Source organism: Rhinocladiella mackenziei, assembly GCF_000835555.1.
Source record: "Rhinocladiella mackenziei CBS 650.93 unplaced genomic scaffold supercont1.1, whole genome shotgun sequence".
Classification (NCBI taxonomy): domain Eukaryota; kingdom Fungi; phylum Ascomycota; class Eurotiomycetes; order Chaetothyriales; family Herpotrichiellaceae; genus Rhinocladiella; species Rhinocladiella mackenziei.
In genome coordinates, this window is record NW_013550604.1 from 120,728 (window position 1) to 140,859 (window position 20,132).

Here is a 20,132-nt window from a genome sequence, read left to right on the forward strand (position 1 = left end):
CCGCCCTTCTACCTTCTGACCATGTTGTCACTTCTATCGCCTCTGTGGGCTCTCTGCCGCCTCTTGACGTCGCCGTCGAACCCCTTCCGAACCTTCTTGATGCTCTGTGAGCCTCTTGTGAGTCTTGAATGAATCCCTGCTCTTTTTCCTGGTTGTATCTCGTAGTGTGAGGGCGCACTCTCTTGCCTCTCATCCCGGCCAGTGCTGGAGGTGCTGTAGATGCCGGAATCTCGATTGGCGAAGCCTCAGGAGAGGGCGATCGACGCGGTCGGGGTCTTTCAGGAGTGCGAATCGGTAGGCGCCGTGAGAGAGCCCGCAAATGCCACAGGTGTGTCAGTACCTCAATTTTGATGTTTTGGCACCTTGATTTGGGCGATTTTACTAGGGTTTCGGGGGGGTTTTCCAGGTACCTCGCCATCCACCGGACAACTCTCGCACAACTAGGCTCAATTGGTGCTTAGACAGCTCTAGACCCACTCGCTGTTGTTCGAAACTCGCTCTCCCGACTCGCTCTCCCGAGACATTCCCCTTCTCATCGACAAGAAATCTGGTTACGGATAATCGGAACCAGCTAGGGGAGGAGGCGTTGGAAGCTACTGAGTGCCAGAAGCACTGGATAGCTGGAAATCTTGTCTCCTAGGATTTTATGTCAGTTAACTTTTAATCAGGCCGCGAATTTCATCAGTCCAGTCAATCAGGCAAGCAACTCGACGTCAGTCAATCAGGCAGGCTGGCGATTATGTCAGTTAATTGACTGTTGGCCACGCAGGGCTTCTTTCTCCGTGGCATTATGAGGGAGCCCCAAGGGACTCTCTCTCCACGTCCTCGAGGCGCCATGTTTGGGGCGGTGCGGTCGAAGGTACCCATTCTTTCGAGGAGCTGACAGTTCCCTAACTGTTTCTGGTCCCGGTGATGATACGTGAGTGGGAAGTCGGTCTGGGATGGGGAAAGACCAGGTTAGCGTTCTTGACATCGAGGGAAAAACGCCTCCAAAAGCGGCGGCACCAACCGCCAAATTTGGCGGGAGATTTCCCTGCAACCTGCGTTGAACTGTGATTATATACAACGAGGGCAAAGGTAAGGAATCTGGGTTAAGACGAAACCCACCAGGCCGTCCCACGTCAAGTTCACACAGCTTCTCAGACATGCCTAGGGCAATATTACATTCCCTATTTTGCAGACGTGACCTCATCCTGACGTGAATCTGCGGATACCTTGTCCATCCATATCTACGTACCCTGCTGATCCTTGTCGACAATAAAACCACTTCTCCATTTGACCATACTACTTCTTTCCTCATTCTTGGAATCTCTCACGTACAGGAAGACGACCTCCATCCCATAAAATCAACCACTTACAAATCTTCGTCAAAAGTTCAAAATGCCTCGGGGAGCAGAATACGATAACGGAGTTCCTCAATCTGACAATCCCATTGAAGCAGGACGAGATAAAGTCCACGGAGGATCAAAGATTCATCACCATTTCTCCCGCGATCAGTGATCCCTGGTTTCATTGTCCCTCTACTGACCTATGCGTTCTCTTTCTGCAGCCAACAACACAGTCCGAAATTGGAAGAGTCAACAAGAACGCACCGTTACCTGAAGGCCTGAATGAGATGGACAACAAAGTACGCGGTGGAGGCTCGAGTAGAACGGTCCCAAGATATACTGGAAGTGGGAAAGGAGGCCACGAACCCAAGACATTCGGAGAGAACAAGGGGCCGAATGCGTGAGAATTCCAGCTACACAAAGCGTCAATCAGACTGCAATACCGACCTCGCCATTCCCAATTCCTAACCACCAGCAGACCCCTAGTCCTGATGCTGATCCAGTTTGATATCCCTTCTCTTCTTCGCCCAATAATCAGCAACAGGCAAGGGTCCCCATTTCTTCGGCTTCTCTTCTCCCCAGGTTCCCGGCAAAGCCTCGATCACCGTCTCGGGATCCGGCGCTGAGAAGAATGGAATACTATATCTCTCGGGCGCCATTTCCGCTTCAATTTCCGCATCCTTTTCATCTTCTTCAATGGTCTTTTGTCCCTGTTTCTCACCCCCCGGTTGAGATTTCTCAGCGATACTAGCACTCAACTTTACTGGCTCACCGACTCTATGCACGGCGCTCTTCCACCTGGAATTCGTCCACCGCTTCAGCAAGTATCCGACGTTGACAATCACCGTCCCCGGCTTCGGCGCCACAGCTCTCCACGTCCCCGTCTTCTCGTAGCTCTCACTCGTCCCGCGTTCGCTTGATCCGACAACAGCGATTTCTAACCCGGACCCTATAATGCCATCTCCTTCGTTGCCGGACTTGGGTATGTCTTCTTGGAACAGAATCGTCAAGGCGTTTGGGTCCGAGTGTGCGGGTAATCGGACTTGGCTCCCTGATCTCAATGCCTGGACAGGGACGGCTGGGTAACGGATCAGATCCATGCTGAAAAGGGAGCGAATGTGGTAGTTAATCAGCGCATAGTCGGGAGGAAGATGGAGCGCGAGAGATAGGCAGTCCAGTAAACGGCGGGTGAGGCGTGAACAGTCCTGTTTTCAGTTATGAATCCATTGTTTCCTTCCCCTTCCCCCCCCCACCAAAAACCCAAAATCTGACGTTCTTTCCGCCTCATTCTCAGGCATGGCATGAGACAAGTGTGGCAACGTACCTCGTAGAAAGCCATCAAGCCTTCCTTGAAACCTGGCAGGAGCTCCTCAGATGGCCACATACTCGGCCGGTTCAGGAAATCTGGATTTCCGAATTCAAAGCTCTCTTTCATACAGGGCCGGCCGCGGACAATCTCCGTGTTCAATGCTGTGTAGCCGTATGAGGTGGTGGGATTGGGAGCAACAAGCTTGAGTCGTTCAGATAAGGGAAGCGTGTAGAATTTTCGGGACTATAATCGGTTCGATGAGTTTCGCACTTGTTGAAATGAATGAAGACGAAGCACGAGGTCGTTCTCCGATTCCTCGTAGTGCTATGTCATCGGAAGAAGGACATAGGTCATTGTGAAATTCCACATCAAGCTCACCCATTGAAATGCCTCCTCAATCTTCTCCTTCGAGATTCCATGGTTTGTCAGGTAGAGAAACCCATGTTTACACAGCGCCTCGTCGACTTGGCGAGCAACTTGTTCTTGATTGGCTTCGAGGAAAGGCGAGAAGTCGATTACAGGAATTTCAGCAAACTCCATTTGTGAACAGGACTGGAAAAAAATGAGCCTCTGACTATGAATTAGTCCTGGTGACGATTTCCACGGTTGCACGGAGGACGAAACGTAAAGGATACATGTAGATGGTGCGGGGTTCCACACATATATCCTTTAACAGACAAGTCCATGATTGTCAGTCGAATACGAGTGTCTCGTGGAATGCTGCTATTGACGGGTATGAAAGCGGGTAATGCTTGTGGACAACGTTCCAAACCGTAGTATGCACACATATTTCTAGATGTAGTTGTGCCAGGGAACAATTCTATTCTGACCCATTCATCATCCAACCGCCCATCGTTTTGTATCATCGACAGAGTTTGTCCGTTTTCCACGTCGAATGTATGAAGAAACACTCCCAGTTCAGCTCAACTCAATTCGGAACTGGCTCTCTCGAAACAACCGCGGAAAGAACATCCTGCCCAACAGCTTCTTCTTCAAGATGACGACCAGCAACAACACCGCCCTCCTCGTCTTTGAATACCTCCGGAGCCGTCCACCCCGTACCGGCTTGGACCAGCAGCATGACGATCGCCAAACAGCCGCCTGCGGAATAAATCGTCCTCAATGCCACCTCATAGCCGAACATCGCGACTTCTTTATCCACGCCTGTAAGTTTCTGGACCAGAATCGGCGTGCCCACCAACTGTCTGATCAATTGGTCTTTGCCCGTGATTCCACGGTCTTGGAATCCCTGTTTCAGCGTCTGTTGCAGGGTCCTGAGGAACAGGCCGCCGGAGACAGACGAGCCGAAAGATCCTGAGAGACTGCGGAACATGGCGTTCAAGGGAATCACGATGATGTGCGACGACGGGAGTGTTAAATGTAGGACGTGGGCGAGCGAGTAGTTGAGCAACGAGCCGACGATGAAGCCGTTGAGGAATAAGACGATAATGTACAGATAGATGTTCGAGGCGGGCGTGGATATCCCCGAGACGGTGAACATGGACAAGGAGAACAGGATGAAGGTGACGAGACAGGAAATGTAGAACGAGCCCGCCCGTCGGATATGGAGCCATCCGGCAAGAAGACCGCCGAGACCAAAGCCCAGATTCGTCGGGATGAGTGTCAGTCCGGCGCCCGCTTGGGACCAGCCTCGGAGAGTGAGGACGTATGTGGGAGTGTAGAATAAGATACCCCAACGAGCGGTCATGACGCCGATCGTGGCTAGGCCGGTGAGGATATTGCCTCGGGACTTTAGAACCGAGACTGGGACGATGGGTTGATTGGCCCAGTTCGCTTCCACGAGGACGAAAAGGACAAGAGATGTGAATGATAGGATGATAGGAGTGATTTGAATCTCGGGTAACGACAAGCTGTAAAGAAGAAGGACGACGGACATGATGATGGTGATGACACCGAAGTAGTCGATTTGAGAAAGCTTCTTGCCTAGTGATGCTTGTTCAGAATCCGATTGGAGGGTTTCTCTCGGTTTGGGAATCGCGAAGAATGCCACGGTTCCTGCAGACAGGGCAAAAGGAATTTGGAGCCCGAAGACAGCTCGCCATCCCACCAGTGGTTCAAGAGCGCCAGCTATGATGGCCCCACAGGCCACCCCGGACGTGTAACCGGTGTTGATACAGCCGAACAACAAACCTCTTCGTCGCTGGCTGGTCAGTTCGGTGACGAGAATGAACGCCACGGGTGTGACGGAGGCACTTCCCATGCCCGTCACGGCTCGGCCGACCAAGAAGACCGGGAGGGATCGGGCCTGCGAGGTGATGAAGAGTCCACATGCCTGCACGACGATGGAGGCGAGGAGATAGACTCTCGGAGTGAAAATAGCACACAGTCGACCTGCGACGGGGGTGATGCTGGTAACGGCAATCAGATAGGCTGATGTAAACCAGCTGACTTCAGTGGATGCCCCGAGATCTATGGCAATGGGGGATTGGATCGTGGTGATGAGTGAGACGTTGTTGGTCAAGATGAAGATCAGCATCCAGACGGAAAGGCAGATCAGAGTCCCGCGAAGTCCGGAGATCTTGTCATCTTCGACCACTCGAGAATGTGAATGTGACCGTGGTTCTCCTCTCCTGTCATCCAGGGCAGGAGAATTGTTCGGGAGGGAGGCCAGTAGAGGCGTCCTCTCCGAGTGGATGGTATTGCCAGTCATGGCTGTTGCTTCGTAGCCTCTTATTCTCCTAGAATCACTTTAGTTCGAGTTTCCATGGAGGTGAATGATGAATCCCAAGAGAATCAAGCAGCTGTCTGTCATGGGGATAGATTTTGCTGACAAAAGCAGTTATACTGAAGTATGTCCCAATTAGGAAGGTCAGACGAAAGCGGAAGTTAAAAAGCGTAGCGTTTAGCGAAGCTCGAGACCACCTAGGGATCAATTTTGTTCACGTGACTTCAAAAAAAAGCAAACCACGTGACCTTTCCACAATCACATGATCTCGAAGGCTTGGCAATATCGACCGTGGTGACCACCTACGCTTTTGCCCCCCGGGGAATATCCTGTCCACGGCCCCTAGTTTTTGATGATTTATTGAATCTGCAGATCTCCTGACCTCCCTCAGAGAAACCCACTACGAAAATCCAAGTGGCCTGGTGGATAGAACCCTCCTTTTCACTGTCGAGGAAGAATGTGTCCCGACCATGGAAGTGGACTGGAGGAGTGGTCAGGGGAAAGCCCTTCACCCCTTCTCTGACACAGGAGCTTGTTGTGGGAAATGTTTTGGGCAATTCAAATTTCTGTTCCTTTCCTTGTTGAATGGACTATGTAAATGAGCGACATATGGGCCTGTATCACCCGAGAAAGATGGCGGTAATCAGATCTACTCGGCGCACTCGGCCCTTCTGGTCTCAAAGACCTTCAAAGCTTCCTCTGCAGCCTTGACGCCACTCAAGACCATGGCACCAAAAGTGGGTCCCATCCGATTGGCTCCATCAAGTTCACTGAGCTCCATTCCTCCCATGATCAAACCTGGAGAGACTTCACGAGTGCCCTTGACGATGGCATCTTCCGCACTGTTCATATCCAGAGCACGCATGCCACCCAATTTCTCAATGGCATTCATACTGACGAGTCGTTTGGCGCAGAAGGCTCCGAATGGACCGTCGTGGCCTGTGGTGCTGATGACGACAGGTGCGTTGATGGTACTGGAAATGATCAGTTAGTCTTGCCACGGGGCTAGCAGACGGTTCCAACTTTACTTTGGATCCATGCAGCTGTGATTATCATGGTGCAAAGTCACCAGAGTCCAGTTGGTCACGACACCGACGACTCTGACCCCACCGTCGGCCGAGGTCCGAGTAACCAGGTCTTCCACACAGGTGGCATTGAAGAGTTTGACGTTGGGCATGGCCAAAACCTTGCTCATCAAGGTACTCATGAACAAAGCCGCGTGCTTTACGACGACATAGCGACCCTCGTCGTCGTAAGGCACGCCGATGTCGTTCAAAAACTCATCGGCCGGCTTGCGCAACACCATGGCCGAAAAGAGTTGACCACCCAACCAGCATCCACCACCCGGTGAAACAGAGGCCTCGATGATGGCGATCTTGAGGTCGGGTCGTGCCTTTGCCAATGTGTAGGCCGTGGAAAGTCCACAGGAGCCCGCACCGACAATGACAACATCCGACTCCGCGTATCGGTCGAGGTCGGCAAAGTATCGCCGGGTCATGGCACGAGAAACCTGAGATTCGCGAATCGGATCGAATTTGAACGCATCCCATTTTCCGGCGAAATGGTCCAGAAGTTTGGTCTCCACGTTATCGGCATTGAGAACCAATCGCTTGTTGGACTCAAGAGCAGCCTTCACCTCCTTGGTGGCAGCGAAACTGTCGGATTCGTTGAAAGTGGCGATTGGAGGAGACATCTTGCCGGCCGTAGTCCTGCAGATCTTGGTTAGGGCGAATTCATGGGGCAGACAGGGGAAGAGGGAGAAAGAGCATGATCCTTCCGCTGGTATTATCCAGAGTCAAGTTCAACCGTATGATCTCAGAACGCACTTTCAACTCTCCAACAAACGAATTACCATCTCCAGCTCTGAGTGGAGTGGGTGGATGGCGAATACGGTATGCTGGGAGAAAATTGTGCGAACACCGGTTCATGCGCAGACACTTCTCGAGTGTGTCTGTCTGATCTTATACTAGAAGTACCTTGACCATGATGTCTCTCAACCCAGCGAGGGGATAACATGGCGCCCTCCATCTTTCTGTCGAGTGAGCTTTACTTGATGGGATGTTTTGGCTGATTCCTGTCATTGTTAGTCCTGGTATACTCAGGCACCGTGAAGAGGTGTGATATAGTTTACTTCAAACAGAGTCGTTCGTCTTAAGGCGGGATGAATGAGAGGAGGTCCTCAGCAGGATTGGTGGAAGACGGGTGAGAGAAGCAAGCAGGGACGAGTTTATATGGCAATCTTCACCTGTGGAAGAAGTCGGATGTGTGTGGGGAGGGGTTTCGGCATTGCAACCGCCGCTTACAACTGGGGTCTGGATCAGCTGCTGTTATCGACAAAGGAAGTGGAGGCTTCTGGTCGGATTCTCTTCCCATCCAATGGTAACCTGATATACCAAGTTGAGTCGCAGGGATGTCCATCTGGAGAATTGCATTCATCTACCCCTTGTCCTGTCGTTATCGATGAAATGTGGAGACTTACTGACCAAGTGAAATAACAATGTTGTCATATCCCACGAATGATTTTCCTCGTTGTCCCAACCACCCATAACTCTCTTCAAGATCCACCAGTGGCCATGCAATATTATAAAATGGCTGCTACCACCCACGGCTTTCCCTTTGGGGATATGTACGGTGCATATTCAGGCACTATTCACGCTCTCCGAATGATGACTGTTCTGGACAACATGATATTGTGATTAATTGGCCATTTCCATTATTCACAATTGTGCAAGTCGATGGTAGCGTAAATGTCCAAAGATATCAAATCCCCTCCCCAGATGAACCACAGGTTCCAACGTCCTGCTGGAGGAAAATTCCCCATGGCTAACTCGAATCAACGGCCTATCGAGAACGCGTTCTCACTTGATCGGCCGTCTCCTCGTCAATGTCCTCAAAGCTCCTCGGTGTTTGATCCTGACGCAAATGCTCGGCACGTTCCTTCTTGTGCTTCTCAACCTTCTTGATGGCCGTCGATGTCAACTCTTGTCTGGCCATCCTCAAAGCCACATCTTTCTTTCGTGTCTTTCGATCCCCAATCGTGATAAGAATACCCGCTGTGATGTTGACCGTGATGGAACAGGCGAGAATTGTGGCCGTCAAAGCCTGAGGCCGCGTATGGTAGCTGATACCCCATGTACAGGCACCCAGAGAGATCTGGAGCAGTGAGTGACAATCGAGCAACACGACGATTGCAACGAGCAGCCGCAAGGGAAAGGCGTAATGGGTCGCGGTTTCGTGTGGCTTGTAAAAAGAGTGCGACTTGGAAAATTTGGCCTGATGGTGAACGAGCTTCTGCTGTTGTTTGGGTGTCAGAACTGAGAACTCATATTCCTCAGGCTTTGAGGCCTCTGGATCCACCTCTTTTTCCGTTTGAGCAGGGAGGTCGTTGTGATCATGCAATTCCGGCAAAGCTTTTTCTCGTCTTAACCTCCAGGTCAGTTGGTGGTAGTGTGCAATGAAGATCATGTGGTACGTGTCCACAGCCCGAAATGGGGCCAGACCATCACCGACAATGGCGAAAAGGGCGACCAGGACATTATCAATAACATTGATAATATACAGTTGTCGATCTCCAACATAAATCCAGCCAATTAAGAAAAGTACCCAAGCCAAACCGAAAAGCGTGATCAAAGTCGCGTATAATGTCACGAAAAACCCAAGAGCTGTCCATAATCGTGAGCATTGCTGATCGGGAGACAAAGGACACTCTTCGACTTACGTTTTCGAACATACTTTCCAAACGCAACCATTCTCTGCTTGAACTTCGATCGTTTAGAGTGTAGCATGTGCCGAACATGATCGTCCAATGCCTCTTTGTCCTCATCGCTCCATCCTTCCAACCTGACACCATGAGGCAGGACAGCATAATGGGATGCGGTCATAACCGAGGAAATACTGTGAGAGCGTTCGATCTGTGGTCTCCGCTGCCAGGACCACGTTCGTTGCATGGCTGGGGTGGTCTCAACCGGTTGTTCTTCTTCTTGACCTGTCTCGGTTGGTGTTGGCTCGCTGACGACCGGAGTCATGCCGGGAGTCTCCTTTTCTTCTATCGTAGGAGGACGCCGGCCCACTGTCGATCGGCGACTCAGCTCATACGTCGGTCTTCTATTCAACCATCTACCAAGATCAGGTACGAACAATGAGTTCTGAACGTTGGTAAGAGTAGTCAGCGTTGAAACTTCAGGGTCTAAGAGAGATTCGTTAGTCCGATATGCCTCAACAACACAGCGATGGACCCCACCGAGCACATCCAGAAGATCAACGACTTCTGATTCGTATTCAGGCTCCTGACGTTCGGCAGAGTGATCACTGAATCTGCTGATGATGGAACGGGCAGCGTTACTGACACTTCGTCTTCTGCTCACTCGGCCCGTGATGGTATCATTCATGGCCTCTCGATTCACGGCGGTGTTCTCGGCCACCGTGGGAAGGAGAGATTGTCTTGTATTTTGCCTCGTCAAAACCGCCGAACCGGGGCCTGTGGGGTTTAGATGTTGGGGCGCTGAGCTGCTGCGGCCACGGCCAGAAGAGGACCGGCTCACATTGCCGCTCGCATCGCCCGCCGTTGTGCTTGCTTCATATGCCTGTCGCAAATTTGTTGACGGCAGTCTCCTGATTCCAATCGGCCGCGTTCTATTAACTTGAGGAGGGGTGGATACGGTCGTTGTGGTATTTGGAACGTTGACAGATTCCGGAGGATGGCTCACAACGGTCACGGGAACTTGGGGTGATGACTGGGTTGATGTGATGGTGTAAGGTCTGCCACGGGAAGGGAATGTCGTGGTCGTCGTGGTCGTCGTGGTCGTGGTCGTCGCCGTGTTGTCGTTGTCGTTGGACGGTTGATCTGAGCTAGGATCCGCCGATGAATAGGGCATCGATGGGAAAGGTTCGGTTTCCGCCCCATTGTCGTGGCCAATGCGGCGCGAGTCTGGCCGCGATGAAGCCATTGAATCGGCGCGAAGAAGGCTGCAATTCTCACAGAGACGGCATCAGAGATGGGAGGAGGAGGCCAGAAGAAAGTTGGAAGCGAAGCTGAGGATAGAGAGACTTCGGTTTGACTTAGCGGATCGGAGTCGAGAATAGTCGCAGGCCAGCAGTCAGACGTCGAGACGGTTCGAAGGAGACACCGCACAGCAACGTGGTCAAAGTCAACGAGTCCAAACAAGAGACCAGCCTGTGGCCTAGCAACTCATGAGATGATAGAAGGCGAAAAAAGCCCTCAAGATGAGAGGCAAAAAGCACTTGGGGCGTGAGGAGTAACGAGCGGCTGGAGGAGAAAGAGAGCGCCAAGGACGTGGGCGCGGGTACGGTCTGCGGTCGGTGGATCACCATTTACCCGTTTCTACTCAAATCGCCACCCAGCAATGGACAGCGAGAGGGGACCTTAGTTACGTCGATGGCTCCATTCTACTTTTTATTCCTTTCATTGACACTCAGCTGAGTCAGCCTCGTAGGATGACAAACGAACGCAGCCGAACCAATCTCCTCATCTTCTTCATTGCCAACCTGCTACACACTACCACCCTGCGAGTTTCCAATTACCAGAGAGTCGGGTTCCAAGACAATCTTTTGCCGGAGAGACGCGCAGAGTATGGACAACGGTACATCGCTGCGCGTGGAACACAGGAATCATAGCCAACTCTGTCCAAGGACCACAGCAAGACTGAAATACGTAATTCAAATCGGAAAGCCGGCCCCTAAATGACTTGCTCCTGGCGAATAACCCGATGGGCCCCCCTACTCCCCCAAGAATCCAAGAGAAAGGAAAGGGTTCGAGACAGAAAGCCTGGTTCCAGCTTTGGGCTCGGAAACAGGTGCTGAACCATAAGGATGAGCATACTGATGATGCTGTTGAGGCCTCCTTCCCCTCCATTTGCCCTCCGCATGCCGTCAGCAGTACGATTACCCTCAAATAAAGGCGGCGACAATCACCATCCGACCGCGAATTGAATTTCTCATCCAATGTGGCAAATCACCCACCGCAAACGTCGTGATGCTGATGCCCTTTTCGCCCTGGGTCCATTCCGGCTCCTACAACTTGGACTCTCGGGCCTCGTGAGCAAAGGTAGGAGGATTGTCATCCACTTCCTGCTGAAGCCATCGAACCATCCTCGTCGCGGCTCGACGAGGTCCCAGGCCATCCGCATATCCCATAAATGGTTCCATGTGTTTGTAACCCATCATTTCGACGATTCGAGGATGTATCCTATCCAGCTTTCGTGGATCGACCGCTAGAATCTGGTTCTCGATCGGCCGAATGTATGGATTACAGTACTGAACTGTTGCGCTTTGTCGTGGACGGTCGGACACATTGGCACCGCCGCCATGCCACAATGTGCTGATGAAATACACGACTCCTCCCTCTGGGCACAGTGCGGGAATGGTCTCTTCATCTCTGCCTCGTCGAGAACTATCCCATTTATTAAAGCGGAGCGTTAGCGGAGCTTTTTCTAGACTCCGACCCCCCTGCGCCCGCGAGAAATTATCGGGAATGTCTCGGGAGAGCGACAACCCACAGCGACTCGCGTACCACAGCGATATTGCTAAACGCAAATCAGGCCTAGCTTGTGCGAGCGTTGTCCGCATGATGGAAAGGTACCTGGAAACCCCACCCAAACCCTAGTAAAATCGCACAAATCGAGGTACCAAAACATCAAAATTGAGGCATTCACATACTTTTGGTATTTGCGAGCTCTTTGCCTCATTGTTGCTCGATTCGCGACTTGTATAGACTTCCTGGTGTTGCAGAGTCCTGTTTGACCCTTTTTGACCTCTTGTTGCTGCAGCCTCAATGGCCACTTTCTTTGTCGGCGACCTCTGGCAAGCGCCCTCAAGGTGCGCTCCAAAATGACGTCCACCTTTCGGATCGATCTAACCTCAAATGCCCCAACAGCAAGACCAACTACTCCTTCTCGCCCCGAGACCCCTCCTGTCCTTGAAACTCCTCCTTCTTCGCCTCAGATTACTCCTCTTTCACGGCGTCTACCGATTCGCACTCCTGAAAGACCCCGACCGCGTCGATCGCCCTCTCCTGAGGGCTCGCCAGGAGGACTACACAGGCGACAGACAGGCCACAGGGGTGGCAGAGAGGGTCTGACACGCCACAACACCAAAATCGAGTGCAAAAAGGCGTGGAAAGGCGAATGCAAAGGACTCCATTAAAAGGGGTCAACGACGTCGTTGAAAGAAAGGTACTTCAAATCCCCAGGGAAAAATGGGGGGTTTCAGGTACCTTTCCATTATGCGGACAACACTCGCACAACTAGGCCCGATTGGTGTTTAGTGATGTCGCTGTGGTACGCAGGTCGCTGTGGGTTGTCGCTCTCCCGAGACATTCCCGATATCGTTGTCGGCTTTCCTAATTGGGTATACCGTCGTCTACTTCATGGGCCATGGACTGGATCCGACGAGGGATATCGTACGGGCACAGGACACCGTGGTCAACATCGTCCACACGTGATCCATAGACTGGATCCGATCAGGGAGGTCTGGCAGGCAAAGGCGGCATTCTACCCATTCCTGGGTGGGCCGTGGATTGGATCCGATGGGGTTGGCCAACTAGAGCACGTGATTGGGTGTCGGATTATAGATTTTCCGGGCTCCCACGCACTCTCCTGAGTGGGCCGTGGATTGGATCCGATGAGGTCAACTACAGGATTACGTAATCCTCGGATTATAGATTTTCCGGATCCCGAAGGGTCGCAATTACGTGAATCGTCGTACGGCCGCATGTGTGCGCCGCCAAGAGTTGCCAAGCCCAATGTGGCCGGCTCAGTCACGTGATCTCTCGAGCGCAGCGAGGCCGGGGGTTTGGGAGCTTGCCCCCAAAAGACAAAAGCTACGCTTTCACCCCTCGTGGAATATCCTGTCCGCGACCCCTAGTTATCAGCCACTGCGACCATGGATAAACAGGCTCCGGAGGGTGGTGTTTCCAAATGGGAGGTTGAGAAAAGAGGAAGACGAAGGCCTGGCCTTTAAAATGATCGAGATACTCTGTGAAGCACAGAGAGACTCAGGTATCATGGCAAATTCACATGTTTTATTAAATTGAAAGCTTGAGATCGACCGGGTGCTATCGAGGACTTTCTTTCAGAGGGAAGATCGTGACTTGTACAGTAGAGGAACACCAGACTATGACAAATTCTCGAGGAAGACAGTTGAGATACCCCAGAAGTGGTTATTTCTAATTACATGCGGTCCTCCCTTCGCTCACTTCCAAGGATTGAATATCGGCTCATTTCCCTCTTGCTATGTTTCAAAATCACGCAGAATACAGTCGAAAATCTCTCTCTATCCAAGTCGATAGTGTGATTGGTTAGATGGTCCTGTCACTGACAGGATCAAATTTGTGAAGGGGGTTTGAGGTCTGAAGGGAGAATTAGCTGCTGTGCGGTGGCCATTATTGGCATCCACAGAACACACAAAAATAGGCCGTACCGATGCACCGTAGAACTAAGATGGTAGAGGCTGGTGGCTGATTTTTGGTTGAGTCCCATTGATCTCAATCAAGCAGTCTAAACATGCGCTCCGTTGAATAGGATTTCGCTTTTCTCCCTTCTTGATGCCTTGAGGGCGTTTCCCTTTGCCGGTCAGTCGAGCACTGAAGATGGAAGGGGATAAATGACCCTGGGATGGCAGCTTCAGGGACTGCCGTGTGGTCTTCCGGGCGGTTACACTGCCTCGACGTGCCATGGTCACTCGAGATGAGGGAGAGAGGAATGGGTAGCTTCATGTAATTGCAAGCGAAAGTGCCCTCACGCTCGTACCTGAAGCGCCAGGGCTAGATAACATGCGACAGCACACGAAAAGAGGATGGGCGCTTTCTTTGGACAATTCCACGTAGCAGAAAGCGAGTCGAACCAGTAGTAAATCAATAAAAATTCAACCCCCTCAGCGGCGAATTCATGTGTGGAGTGGTTGTCAGCATGGAAGGGGCCGAATTCTGGTCTTAATGGAGACGGAAGGTTGACCGAGTTAGACGACACAACTCTACAGACCGCCGGTCACGCTGCTGCCTGTAGAGGCACCCCGGTATCCACAAGTGTTGTTCCACTGTTGTCTCCGCCTGGCTATTGGTGCCAAATACTCTTCATGTGATGACCAGCCTCCAGGAATTTTTTCATTCTTCGCTTCCATCATTACTGTAAGGAATTGTCAAGTAGTACCATCAATTTAAATTTACTCTTTCACAATGGCCGAAGATCATGTAAAAGATCCGTTCGAGGTAACTAGCGATGTATGTTTTTGAATCCCAATTTCTGGCACGGGAATTAACGACACATCTAGCCCTCAGCCTCAAATCCGAACACAACTTTCCCATTAGAGGGCCGAGACATATTTAAAGTGTCGGAATCAGAGCTGGCTGCTATTGCTGACACCGCTCCATCACTTCATACTCTTAGCGGTGCACGAGTAGCTCGAATCTCACGAAACCTTGTGATCAAGAAATCGATGTTGACCCTCCCTTCCGAAGCCGAAGCCATGAAATTAGTTTCTCAAAGGACATCTATTCATCTTCCTCGGGTTTACAGATCGTTTACTGTCTACGGGACTGGCGGGATCTACGACTCCACTGGATATATTATTATGGATTATATCGACGGTATTTGTCTTTCAGAATGTTGGGAGAAGCTCCTTCCCAACGAACGCGAAGATGTTATTCGTCAAGTCGTGGATATGATACGAGAATTACAGTCCCTTCACCTCCCTTTCGTGGGCCCAATTGGTGGCGGACCTAGCCACGGAAAATGGTTCTCAATATACGGCTCCGGACCGTTTACTGGTGTTTCGGATTTTGAAGAGTATTGTAATGGAAGACTTGAGATGGCAAAAACGACCGGAAACACGCCGACCTGTACCCCTCCTTTCAAATTCTCGAGTTTCGTCATGATCCATCAAGATATTGCACCTCGAAATCTACTTCTACATCCTTCTGGGCGGCTATATCTTATCGACTGGGGATGTGCGGGTGCATATCCTCCAATTTTCGAAGCGGCTGCAATCGCTCGCGAGTCAGACGATGATGGATTCAGCCATTCAGTTCTCCAGAGGCTTGAATATAACCAGCAAGCGCTTCAGCAACTTATGGGTATTCGTGCAGTCCTACATTTTTTCAATGAAACTGATGTAAGTTTCTGTAACATAATCTCATGGTTTCTATATAACTCACTAATTCATGGGATTTTAAGGTCGAGAAGCTAGAAGTATGGATGAAGAGTCGGCAGACAAAGCCTATTGATAAAGTAAGTGATCGATTTCCGACTCCAAACAAAACAAGCGCCTGATCTCGCGCCTAGACCATATGAACAACGCAGTCCCAACTCCAGACCAATACATATGGCTCAGTGTCAAATTCGCAAACACGAACGACCCGATCCCGATTTCACACAACACATATGATCCAGCTCGATTTCAATAAGCCAACAGTCACGTCTCAACGTGCTCGACGGAAGATATACCTATGCAGAAGGTAAAAGGTATTCGCTCTGGCGAATCCATCTTAAGATCACCCTGGTAACCTTTTCATACTCAGAACCAGACTCTCAGTAGTATGCACCACGATCAAGCTCAAGAGAAGTCCCATCCGGCCAAACTTTGAGTATCGCGGCTTGAGCTTCCTGGATCTGTCCCGAGTTCCCATATCCATTACTCTGAAGTAGGGATAAGGTATTGCTCGTCCACATGCGGCATCCGACGCCATCACGGTCGAACTCATATTTATCGCGGCCAGCCTGTATGAGAGCATCGACAATGTGGTGTACACGAAGTCCTTGCATCGGTCGAATCTGAACGATCTTCTTGGCATGGTTGGTAACGACATAGGGCAACTCTGAAACTATAAGGTTTCCTTTTGAGCCACCAGGAAGGCGGGTGCTTGGATAGCTGTAACTTGGAGTCATATCGACACGGACTGAGGAGGTCGGGCTAGTTTGGAGGTATAAGCACCAGTGGTTCGTGGATCTGCTGTTGTCCCAAGGTTTGCGCTCATGGGCGACAGCACGAATCATAGTGACTTGCTGTTGCCGAATGACGTCTTTGCGCGAAGCAGGGATGTATTGGACGGTTTGGAGAGGCATGCTTGGGATTTGAGAAGAGGAATGTAAAGGAACAATTGGAGGCAGTGCAGAAGGAAAGGAGTACTTTGATACGTATATACCTACGGAATTAGAGTAAGAGGGTGGTATACATCAAGATTTAAATAATCCCATCCCTCTACGCCGGTTTAGATTACGCGCTGGTCAGCATACTGGGATCTATCGGCCGCGTTTCGACCCAGAGAAATAAACAGCAAGGAGGAAATCTAGAAACCGCACGAATTGAGGTTAAACTAAAGCAGGAAAACATACGTCTTTGTTGAAAGTAAAGCAGGTCCCCAGATACAACTGCGGCTCTCCGACGTAAAGAAGGCATTGGCAATGGTACATACACAGACAAATCCCACAGTCTGTGTTGTCTAGTAAAAGTCATTAGTATTGTTGGTGGCGGTCCTTAAGCTAGCCTATTTGATTGACCGCCATGCCGAGGTTCAGTCGCGCATTTATTTCCCCCTGTGTCCACCTCTTGTTTCAGAGGCTACGCGAATCGCCGGCCTTCTGGTTTGTGCGTCCTGGCACCTAGTAACCCTTACCTGCTCGATCTGAGACGAACGAGTGCTACACTCATTATCCAAACGCGACTAACGAGGAATTCTGGAGGCATTGGGTATTTTGAGGATGGCCGGAATGGATAGTCTCGATGATGCCGAAATTTGTATGGCGGCGGAGGAATCGAAGCTGGTTGCGGCCGTGATCGAGTAGTCACTGGGCGTGAATTCGTCCACTACCACCACCAACCGCAAGGATCATGGTCACCGCTTACATCCCTGTCAAAGGCATGTCCAGCTGGGACGAGTCGCTCTGATGTTGGGGAAGAAATTCCGAGTCTTTTTGTCAACGGACAATACAATGGCACAGGACGGTCAGAACTCATGCTCCTCTGGACAAGCATTCCGTCACCCCAAAGGCCGCATGTGTTGTTTCTCGAATTTGAAGTTATGTCAAGGAGAGCTAGACAGCTAAGCGGCCAGATCCCTAAGGTGATAGTTGAGTTCGACGAAGATCTGTCACTTGAACAAGATATCGCTGCAAAGGGGATTGTCACTGGCGAGGACCGTGATTCAAATTAGCTTAAGATCAAGGGAACAGACGTCCGAGTCAACAAAAAGATGCTCTTCCACCTGGCGAGAGGGATGGACCTGACTCTGGGATGCAGAGACCCTCCCATTCCTTCGGGGCTTCTTTCGCGTCGGCCTGGAGCCCTGGCTCTCCGGTGATCTGGACCGTTTCCGTGGCCGCAGAGAAGACATACGTTCGTGTCGTGCGGCGTCTTGTAAGATCTTTTGGTCATAGTCTCGAAAGCAGCGGTTGCTGTTTGAAGCCACCGCCTCGCCTTCGTGGGGATACACCCAGCACAAAACAAGGTAGCCGGCAGGGCAAGTATCTGACCTTTTCCCCATGACCCTTACGACTTCTGGATCGGCAGGACACCGCGTTTGCTCTGTAGCTGACGGTGTTTCAGGGATCTCGAACGAATCTGCGGTTTCTGAAGTCGACGGCGGTATGCCGTCCAATGTCGACCCTCCTGCGATGGCGCCACCGGAATTTGCATCGGTGGTGTGGGGAAAGGTTTCGCATGAGGAAGGCACCACGTCACCACAATTGTTGGACCTCAGCGCTGGAAGCTCCTTCACATCCCGATCCTTCGGGCTGTCGTAATGATAGGCTTGGTCTACCCTCGCGGGGGGACTGTTCCCATTCAAGAGCCCAGCGTCTTCCATTTGCTTCGTGACCCATTCATAGTCGACCGACCATCGCGGCGGTTTGTTTGCTCCAGAGGCATCTTCTTGAACCTGGGACTGTAGAAGAAACAGATGGAGGTGGTGGAGTTGTGGACGGGGTTAAGGGTCGCATCTGCGTTACAGACCCAGCCAGAGTCCTGGCAATCCTGTTGCTCTGGCCAATGTACTTGTCAATGAATCGTGTGGAATGAATCAAGTTGAGACAAGATGTCAATCCACCACCTGATGTAAACGATTGCAGCTCTGGGTCACATGGCGAGAAGTACTGTTGGGTGGGAATTCGACAATGAATCTTCCGGGCGTTGACATCTTTCTTCCTTCGCAACACCCCCTCTCATTATCCAGAATTGAGAGATACCCATCGGAAGAAGGGCATCCTCTGTACGGAGGCTATGTTGCTGACTTCATTCATGAAACTTTGGTCTCTGCAAGTTGCATTTCGGCGCCGGGAATGGCAAGAGGAGTAGATTGAGGTCCGTTCCAATTAGCAACGCAAAATGACCGTGCTGACTTGCTCAGAACATGAGTTGGGTCTCACTGTTGTGAGAGAATCGGAAACGAGGCCAACATAGGAGCCCCAGGTGTGAAAGCATGAACAGGATGATTTCTTTGGGTAAGAATAAAGGCAACATCAACCTATCGGGCTCTGCAGACCATCAAGAGAGATATTCGACCTATGATTGAGCTCTAAGACACGTCCAAGAGCTCTCTATCACATGCCCAAGGGAAACTGAATGACCCCCACGATACTGTGCAGGCAGACGGAAAAATTGGCTGCCGTCATGTTGTGTGTTTGCATACTCCCCTAACCCCTTTTTCATTGCGCACCTTTCCATCAACAACCATTCTCCTTACAAGACTCTTCAAGGTACAGACAATCATGTGAATAACATCGTGGCCTACCGCCAAGATTTAGTCCCCGTCTGATCCATAAACATGTGCCTAGGACATCTTCTCGATGCAAAAATTCCTTTCCGCCACCTACCTCCATCTCAGTCATCGGCAACAGCACCATGCTTGTATCAATCGCTTTGTGTTAATTCTTCGTGTCTGTCTTGCCCTGTCATTTTACAAATCATCGCAACGAGTTCCTCTGTTCTCTCAAAATGTGTCAAAAATTGCTCTGGTCTCGCGGCCATGTAACCAAGAAGTGCTCTGTCCCTGACTTCAGCAAGACCAATACGAACAAGTAAGTCTACTTTCATTCTTTGACATCCGAATCCGGTGTATGCTGACCCTTAAATCCTCAAGGAGGCCCGTATCTCCCTCAGCCTCACAACCAGGACAGCGAAACGATGACATCCGACTCTCAGACCCCTGTCACTCCTGTATTCTCGCAGATGCCAGCGAGAAGATGAAAACTGAGAATCGCGATATGGAAACCTTGAAGAACTCAATACGTTGGCATCGTCGATGGCTTGGGTGGTGCTGTCAACAGTTATGGAAGAGCAGCAAACGACCAGTTCTCCGTGACACAGAATCTGAACTATGTTCGTCGTGGTGCGGTCGACTTCGGCAAAGGTACGAAATGGTCCAAATACGGGGTCTTTGGCTCTTTTCTCAAACTTTTTGTAGGTTCTGGCAGCAACGTCCTCCTCAAACGGGCTAGCAATCGACGAGACGCCAGCGCTGAAAAGCTGCGACGTGGTGGAACGGTGTCCAACAACCCGCTCTACCTATACCAGCCCTCCACTGCCGGCAACGACGCAGCACATTCTGTCACATTCAACCCGCACTACAGCGTGTCGGGCCATGGTTCCAACATGGTCAGTAATGTTCGTCCTACCTGGCAAAAATGCTAACATCATCTAGCGTCCTACAAAACCGCCAAGGATGCCTGGTAAGGGCCTTTGGTGAATCATCTACGCGTCACTCCCTGCGCCGTCGGTTCTCACAGCGGGCGGCATAGGGAGGACGTCGTAGTGACTTGGACGGTCTTGTCGGTTGTTGATGACTCGCGTCCTCCAGGGATCA

General features: G+C 51.0%; 8 protein-coding genes across 8 annotated transcripts; 2 read left to right on the forward strand and 6 right to left on the reverse strand.

Moving 5' to 3' along the window:
* Window positions 1-1,810: 1,810 nt before the first annotated feature.
* Z518_00040 (uncharacterized protein) lies at window positions 1,811-3,177 on the reverse strand (the record flags this gene model as incomplete). The annotated part of the gene is made up of 3 exons (XM_013420644.1): window positions 1,811-2,533; window positions 2,653-2,880; window positions 3,016-3,177. 3 exons carry the CDS (start codon window positions 3,175-3,177, stop codon window positions 1,811-1,813), a joined length of 1,113 nt encoding a protein of 370 aa, XP_013276098.1.
* Window positions 3,178-3,565: 388 nt separating this feature from the next.
* Window positions 3,566-5,308, reverse strand: Z518_00041 (uncharacterized protein; the record flags this gene model as incomplete). Its single annotated transcript, XM_013420645.1, has 1 exon — window positions 3,566-5,308. The coding sequence occupies one exon, from the start codon at window positions 5,306-5,308 to the stop codon at window positions 3,566-3,568; it is 1,743 nt and encodes a 580-aa protein (XP_013276099.1).
* Window positions 5,309-5,972: 664 nt separating this feature from the next.
* Z518_00042 (thiamine thiazole synthase) lies at window positions 5,973-7,016 on the reverse strand (the record flags this gene model as incomplete). The annotated part of the gene is made up of 2 exons (XM_013420646.1): window positions 5,973-6,297; window positions 6,352-7,016. 2 exons carry the CDS (start codon window positions 7,014-7,016, stop codon window positions 5,973-5,975), a joined length of 990 nt encoding a protein of 329 aa, XP_013276100.1.
* A 1,148-nt stretch (window positions 7,017-8,164) lies between these two features.
* On the reverse strand, window positions 8,165-10,269 carry Z518_00043 (uncharacterized protein; the record flags this gene model as incomplete). The annotated part of the gene is made up of 3 exons (XM_013420647.1): window positions 8,165-8,985; window positions 9,042-9,509; window positions 9,564-10,269. 3 exons carry the CDS (start codon window positions 10,267-10,269, stop codon window positions 8,165-8,167), a joined length of 1,995 nt encoding a protein of 664 aa, XP_013276101.1.
* A 1,084-nt stretch (window positions 10,270-11,353) lies between these two features.
* Z518_00044 (uncharacterized protein) lies at window positions 11,354-11,908 on the reverse strand (the record flags this gene model as incomplete). The annotated part of the gene is made up of 1 exon (XM_013420648.1): window positions 11,354-11,908. The coding sequence occupies one exon, from the start codon at window positions 11,906-11,908 to the stop codon at window positions 11,354-11,356; it is 555 nt and encodes a 184-aa protein (XP_013276102.1).
* Window positions 11,909-14,513: 2,605 nt separating this feature from the next.
* Window positions 14,514-15,606, forward strand: Z518_00045 (uncharacterized protein; the record flags this gene model as incomplete). The annotated part of the gene is made up of 3 exons (XM_013420649.1): window positions 14,514-14,558; window positions 14,609-15,448; window positions 15,511-15,606. 3 exons carry the CDS (start codon window positions 14,514-14,516, stop codon window positions 15,604-15,606), a joined length of 981 nt encoding a protein of 326 aa, XP_013276103.1.
* A 258-nt stretch (window positions 15,607-15,864) lies between these two features.
* Z518_00046 (uncharacterized protein) lies at window positions 15,865-16,398 on the reverse strand (the record flags this gene model as incomplete). Its single annotated transcript, XM_013420650.1, has 1 exon — window positions 15,865-16,398. The coding sequence occupies one exon, from the start codon at window positions 16,396-16,398 to the stop codon at window positions 15,865-15,867; it is 534 nt and encodes a 177-aa protein (XP_013276104.1).
* A 2,866-nt stretch (window positions 16,399-19,264) lies between these two features.
* Z518_00047 (uncharacterized protein) lies at window positions 19,265-20,002 on the forward strand (the record flags this gene model as incomplete). The annotated part of the gene is made up of 4 exons (XM_013420651.1): window positions 19,265-19,347; window positions 19,549-19,679; window positions 19,734-19,928; window positions 19,971-20,002. 4 exons carry the CDS (start codon window positions 19,265-19,267, stop codon window positions 20,000-20,002), a joined length of 441 nt encoding a protein of 146 aa, XP_013276105.1.
* Window positions 20,003-20,132: the final 130 nt, after the last annotated feature.